This window comes from Dipodomys ordii, unplaced genomic scaffold (genome assembly GCF_000151885.1).
Source record: "Dipodomys ordii isolate 6190 unplaced genomic scaffold, Dord_2.0 Scaffold118, whole genome shotgun sequence".
In the NCBI taxonomy this organism is placed as follows: domain Eukaryota; kingdom Metazoa; phylum Chordata; class Mammalia; order Rodentia; family Heteromyidae; genus Dipodomys; species Dipodomys ordii.
In genome coordinates, this window is record NW_012267334.1 from 2,505,236 (window position 1) to 2,512,368 (window position 7,133).

The following is a 7,133-nucleotide window of genomic DNA, read 5'->3' on the forward strand; positions in this document are numbered from 1 at the left end:
CAGATCTCAGCCCAGTCCTCCCCAGATCTCAGCTCCATCCTCCCCAGATCTCAGCTCTGTCCTCCCCAGATCTCAGCTACATCCTCCCCAGGACTCAGCTCCGTCCTCCCCAGGACACAGCCTAGTCCTCCCCAGATCTCAGCTCCGTCCTCCCCAGGACACAGCTCCATCCTCCCCAGGACACAGCTCCGTCCTTCCCAGATCTAAGCTCCATCCTCCCCAGGACACAGCCATGTCCTCCCTCCAGGACTCAGCTCCGTCCTCCCCAGATCTCAGCCTAGTCCTCCCCAGGGCTCAGCTCTGTCCTCCCCAAATCTCAGCCTAGTCCTCCCCAGGGCTCAGGGTCTTACCTCTAAGGTAAAGTCATTGCACCCCATTCACAAGGTGACCCCAGAAGAGCCAAGATAAGGAGGAGTTTGTGACTCTGTCTCCATGGAGACAGTCATAGCCACAAAGGCAGCTCCTGATTGGCTGTCCCTGCCAGGTACACACTGGCCATGGCCCCAGGACAGATTCCAGCAATGACCACCCAGGGTCAGTGTGTTTCTCTCAGCGCCAGGAGCGGCTGGCCTCATGCACCCGCTCCACAGCCCACAGCGCTGGCTCTGTCACACCCTTAACTGTTCCACAGACCCAGGCCCTTCGATGCACATGAAGGTCAAGGCTGGGGACCTGAGAATCTCCTCTGTCTATGGCTGGCAAAGGACTGGGACCTCCAGCCTCCCCTGGGCAGCAAGGTGGACCCAGGCTGGCAAGACCAATCCCAAGGTGGCCACATCACCAGGCCCGGTATCTGCCCACAGCAGTCCTGGGCACCGTGCCGTGAGCCAAAACGGCTCTGCACTGCGTGCAAATTACTCTCACTGGTCTGTTCTCTGTCCCCACTGGTTTTTCTCCAGGACAAAGGGAGCTCTGAAAGGGCACAGGCACCCTGGGGGAAACCTGCAGCCCCTATCAAGCTCTCTGGGGTCTGACAGGTCTGGTCAGGTGACCGGAAAGTCACCAGAGCAGGGAGCCCAGAAAGCCCGAGCCACCAGTGACCTGGCCCTCAGTAAAGGCCAGGACCCGCCCACTTGCCCAGCACTCTGGGACAAACTGGATTTTAATACGCGAAAGTCATCTTCCAGAGAAGATGGCTACCAGAGAAAGTTCCCAACAGCCCCTCCTCCAGATGAACCTGCCACCCAAGCCAAGCAGTTATAATCGGAAAGGGGGAAGTATATTTCTTTAGAACCTTCTGAAAGCTAAGCTAAGCTATTTCTGAAAAAATAACAACCAGGTTGTACTGGCAAGGAGACAAAGGGAAGCCGCTGTGAAATCACCTCCCCCACCTTTCTGATTACATTGTTAAGGAAGCGAGGAGAGAAAAAGGCTCCGTGAGCGCTCCCTCAGAGCAGGCCGCCCTCGCCAGCCAGGCTGCCCTCCACGGGCTTCATTAAGGAAGACAGGCCCAATTTCCCACCGTGAGCACAGCTAACAGCCTGGAGACCCTGCAGGGGAAACACTGCCTTCAGACCATTCAGACCTGCGGTCAGCAAAACTCCTCCTTTCCTGCAGCCCCAACTGGGAAGAAAAGCTTGCCCGTGAAGGTGAGCTCTGAACACACTGCCACCTGCTGCTCTTTCAACCAAGCTTCGTCCAATGGTCAGCTGCTGTGTGGGGCCACCGCAGTGCGGGGCAAGACCGAGCCAGGGAAGCGGAGCTGGACTCTGTTCTTCGAGATGCATTGATTCTTGAAAACTACGAGCTGCTCTTGTTCCCCCCGTCACCCAGGGGTGACAGTGCTGGTATGCTTATGTGAGCCATCCACGTGCCTACTATCCACAGATTAAGTCCTGCACGTGCCTAGACCCACACGACAACAGCGGGGAAACTCCAACTTTTATCCTCATCTTGCAACTGGGGAAACTGAGTCTGGGATGGGCAAGAGATCTCACTAAGATCTCGCTAAGATCTCACAGCTAAGAAACTGTGGGCGGGGATTCAAAGCCAGCTCTGGCCTCTGAGTGTCTTCAGTAAGAAAACAGCTTCTCTGGTAGGCTACAGCATTTGTTTTAGGGTCCCACTTTTAAAGATAAGAGAACACTTTTGCCTCCATCTCCATGAAAAAGAGACATTAGGAGCACTCAAAGGCTCCAGAAAGACCGACAGTTTGACACAGCAGAGCAAACCCACCGTGTTCAGCGTTCAGCCCTCCCTTCCTCCCACCGCCCCAGGACACCCGCAGGCTCCTGGAGTCAGGACCTAGAGCAAGGGAAAGTTGAAGAGCTGCAGCTCAGCTCCATAGCTAAACCCAGCCCAGCTCTCTGGATGCCACCCTGAACCCTCACCCCGCAGGACACCCCAAAGCACAACAGCATCTGCTTTACCTATACCTTCCCAGGCAAGAGGTCAAATCAGCACTCCACGCAGGCTGTGCCGGCCCCAGGCCAGTTCTTAGCACCAGTTCCTGAGAATCAACCACAAGCCGACCCCTCCTGGCTGTGGAACTCTACAGGCAAATGCGATCAGAGCCTACCTTGAGGAAGCCCCAATCACACGCAGTTTGGTACTACCAACGGGACCCAAGTTCCCACCTGACCTCGTGCGTCCTTCAGGCCGCAGGTGCCACCCATCCCAGCTCCCGCCTGTGCTGGTCAGTCCACCCCAGGCACCACCAGGATGAAACCACTCACATTATCTGGCTAAGGAAGGAAGTTTACCTTGGCTCTTGGGTTTCAGAGACCTCTATCCGTGCCCCACCAGCCCCACTGCTATGGCCCTGGGCCAAGGCAAAACAGTGATGGCAGGAAAACGCACGGAGGCTGCGTGCCCCATGGCATCCGGAGAGAAAAGCAGGAAGGGCCCAAGGAGAAGATGCATCGTCAAGAGACACATCCCCGGGACCTGCTGCCTCCAGTGGGCCCGCTCCCTAGCAAATGCATCAATGAATTGATGTGTGAGTGAGGTCAGCATCCTCGTGACCCAATCACCCCAACAGCACCATTCACTGGGTCCTGGCCAATGCCTGAGCCTCTGGAGCCATGTCTAATCCCAACACTACCTGTCTCCTAACAGGCTGGCCATCTATCTCCCCATGGGGTAGCAGCCTCGGCCTCTCCAAGACTGTTCACACTCACCAGCAGGCTCTGTCCTCCTCCCCCGCCCCTCCCCCACCCCGTCAGAACACTGGTGAACATCAGAGTGAGCATGGGTGGCATTTACTAAGCACTTCCTTCGGAGACTGTGTGCTGTATTCACTGTGTGCATCCTTGCAGAGCGCTAGGGAGTGGCTATACTTATGACCCCGTGCTGCAGAAGGAGAAACTGAGGTTGAGAACTATCAGAGCAATTCTCCCAAGGCCTAAATCCAACACCCAACAGGGGTGAGCACCTGGCAAGGCACCGAGGCCAGCATTGCGGGGGACTTGAACCCACGGTGACACTATGTGTCCCATGACGACAAGCATTTCATCCTCATGTGTTCCACCGAAGTTGTAGGCCCCGCCCTTGGCACACAGACAAGGAGCACACACACATCACGTCTGTTTCCCTGCTTCTCACGGAGCGCCAGGGTTGAGTCAGCAGTGCACCCGGCGTGGTGGGCTGCACATCACTGCAAAGACACCACCCCAGAGAGCCCACCCCAGCACCAGAGATGCGAGACACAGCTGGAATCCAAACGTGGCCACATATCTAGAGGACCTAAGGGCTCTGGGTGGCTCCTGAGAACTGGGGGGAGGGACATCACCCATCTCATCTAAGAGCCGGGATGGTCCCTGGAGACTATTTTCCAAACACTTGCAACCGCGGAGCCCTGGGCGGGGACGTTAATGCCAGCCACGGGGCCCTGGCTGGCACAAGATCCAGGCAGAGAGGGTATCAATCCCCAGAGTGCTGACAGAACGTGGACTCAGCCCCGGATGCGGGGACTCAGCAGGCAGGGCCCTACAAGCCCATCCTGTAGAGGCTTTGGCTGATTATGTGGCCCGCCTGGACCTGCAGGGCCGCCAACCGCCTCATGGCAGCTAGAACACCACTTGTGCCAAGCCTCAACCAAGAAGGACTCCTTGGGCAGAAGTGGGGCTTCAGAGCCTCCTCTGCCTCCTACCACCCACCTCTGGGCATTTCCAGGAAAGTAGCTCATCTGGCCTGGCTGAATTTGAACAACGCACTCCGTATGCTCCAGGCGGCACACCCGGGTTGATTACGTCCACCCAGAGGACACTGCCCACTCCCCAGCATGGCCCTCGGTCACCACGAGACCCCAGTGTGTGCAGGCTGTAAGTTTCCAAAGTCTCAGATGCAGCCTGCCATGCCCTTGTCACACCCAACTGGCACTGGGTCCTGACACCTTAGGTGCCACCGCCATTCCCATGTGGCCTGGTCCCTCCATCCCGTGGGACACAAGCACCCTTGGGGCAGTCCCAGAGGCTTCAGGCCAGCCGGAACCATGCCCAGGCCAAAGGCCAGCCATCCCCCAGGCCTCCATGGCCACCACAGTGGCTCCAGAGAGGAGCCCGGGCGGGCATGGGGCCACCCACCCTCTGCTTACCTCAAACACCTCCTCATCCAGGATGCGGGTGCCGAACACAATGATTCCGTTGACATCGACCATGGGGTGGTCGCTGCGGTCCAGGAACTTGGTGATCTTCTTCTTACAGTCAAGGATCAAGGTGACGTTCTTCTTGTGGACGCTGAGAGCAATTCTGTGCCACCTATAGAGAAGCAGATGGCCCCAGGGACGGGACTCAGATCACAGATCGCCAACCCCAACGTCGGGGAAGACGCGCATTTCCCCCAGTCACAGAGGGAATGCCCGGTGTGACCCCCAGAGGCCTTCCCGGTGCTGTGTGCCACCGTAAGGTGGACTCAGCTCTTAGAACCTCAGAACCTGCATCTCCCAGGTGCAGGGAGACTTGCAAACCCTGCGGCCTCCTTGGAACGGCCAAGGGCACATAGGGAGCTCGGTGCAGGCTCAGGGATGGCCCAGCGCCTCCGTCACAGCCACCAGATAAATAGGAGAAAGGCTGAGGTTCCGGTGCCTTTAGCAAGAGGGCCTGTCTCCAGTGGGGCGTCCGAACACTAATGACAAATGCAGGGATTGGTTTTGATGGGACGGGGCGGGGGGGTCTCAATGGCTCATTCAACAGTCCTATGAGGGAAGACGGGATCCACAGCCCAACACAGTGGCCAAGGCCACCGCAAGGCCTGAGACATGCTGCCACAGAGTCACCACTGAGACATGCTACCAGAGACACGCTGCCAGAGACACGCTGCCAGAGACACCACTGAGACATGCTACCAGAGACACGCTGCCACAGAGACACGCTGCCACAGAGATAACACAGAGACACACTGCCACAGAGACACGCTACCACAGAGACACACTGCCACAGAGATAACACAGAGACACACTGCTACAGAGATAACACAGAGACACACTGCCACAGAGATAACACAGAGACACACTGCCACAGAGACACGCTACCACAGAGACACACTGCCACAGAGATAACACAGAGACACACTGCCACGGACACACCACAGAGACATGCTACCAGAGACATGCTGCTACAGAGACATGGTACCACAGAGACACCACAGAGACACGCTACCACAGAGATACACTACCACAGAGACACACTACCACAGAGATACACTACCACAGAGACACCACAGAGACACGCTGCCACAGAGACACCACAGAGACACCACAGAAACACACTAGCCACAGAGGTATCTTGCCTCCAATAGAGAATACTAACAAGACCCCCCCCCTTTGTTTTATATCTTCACTGTGCAGTGTGTCACTGGTTCACACCTGTAATCCTAGCTACTCAAGAGGTGAGAATCTCAGGGCTAAGGTTAGAAGCCCGGACTAGAAAGTCTAAGAGACTCTTACCTGTAATTAACCATCAAAAGCTGAAAATGGAGCTAGGGCTCAAGCAATAGAGCACCAGCCTTAATCAAAAAAGCTAGGGGACAGTGCCCAGGACCTGAGATCAAGTCCTAGTTAGCAGCACACACACATACACACACACACCATCATCACCTTGCACGTGTCCATGTCCAGAAGGGATTCTGCAAGGCCCTCTAGAACAAGCAATGTCCTCTGTCCCTCCTGACAAGGCCGACATGAAATGCATTGAATGCATTTTCCAAGGAGAAATGCGGGTACAGGGAGGAGCAAGGACTCACCCAAGGAGTGAGAAACCAACATGGAACCGGAGGACCCCAGCCCAGTGCTCTGTCTGCCTGTGCCCCCGCATGCTGTCCCTGTGACCCCCCCCACTGGACATCCTGCCATGCCGCCCCCACCAGCCTGTGCCCTCCCCATGGAGAGAGGCCTGGGCTGTCCCCGGACCACTTACTTGCCATCTGACAGGTTGATACCCCGAAAGAGGGGGTAATCTTCAGGCCCAGGCTTTCCCATGTGGTCCTCATAGAGGAAGACTGGGGAGCGGCCCATCTCCAGGCCAACCTGCTGGATACCCTGCTCATTGTAGATGGAGACCAGGAAGGCCTGGCTGCCTTTCCTGGCTTTCACAGTGGTCAGGATAGAGAAGTCCTCAGGAAATGCAGATGCTGGAACAGAAGGCAGAGATGAGAAGCGCTGCCCAGAGACTGCCACGTGCCTCTAAACCAACTCCGAGACCAGCGTGTGGCCATCTGTGGCACACCGTCACATGATCCTGGAGTCCTTCTCCATCTCAACATGGCTGAGCTGCCCTGTCGAGGTGGGTCCTAATGCCAGCTCCCCCACCAGACCAGAGAGGTCCTCCCTGGGAGGCCCTCATGCCCAGGACCTGGGCGGGGCTGTTGCTGACATAGCTCTGTGCTCTCTGTAGTGTGTCTGTGGCTCTCACCACCGGGGGAGAGGGGACACAGGGAGGGGACACAGACCGGGAGCCAGGACTAGAATGTCACTTTTAGAGATTTCCCAGTCAATAAGAAAACCACATAAAATTGAAGACTTGTCATTTTGAATTTTAACAAAAATAAATCCCTAACATTTGACAGGAGGAGCTATCTACAGCCAGACCTAGGCTGAGCCTATCCATGCTGCCTTCAGCCTCCTCCTCCTCCCCCACCTCCCCCTTCTTCCCCCTCCCCCTTCCTCCCCCTCCCCCTTCCTCCCCCTCTTCCTTCCT

At 56.6% G+C, this 7,133-nt stretch overlaps 1 protein-coding gene across 1 annotated transcript in view; it reads right to left on the reverse strand.

Annotated features, from left to right (window-relative positions):
- Col5a1 (collagen, type V, alpha 1) overlaps positions 1-7,133 on the reverse strand; it is a 119,461-nt gene that overhangs the window by 97,402 nt on the left and 14,926 nt on the right. Inside the window, exons 5-6 of the mRNA XM_013029375.1 lie at positions 6,354-6,567; positions 4,535-4,697 (exon numbers count right to left, since the gene is read on the reverse strand). Coding sequence (XP_012884829.1) covers positions 4,535-4,697; positions 6,354-6,567 — 377 coding nt within the window. The remainder of the gene's footprint in view (positions 1-4,534; positions 4,698-6,353; positions 6,568-7,133) is intronic.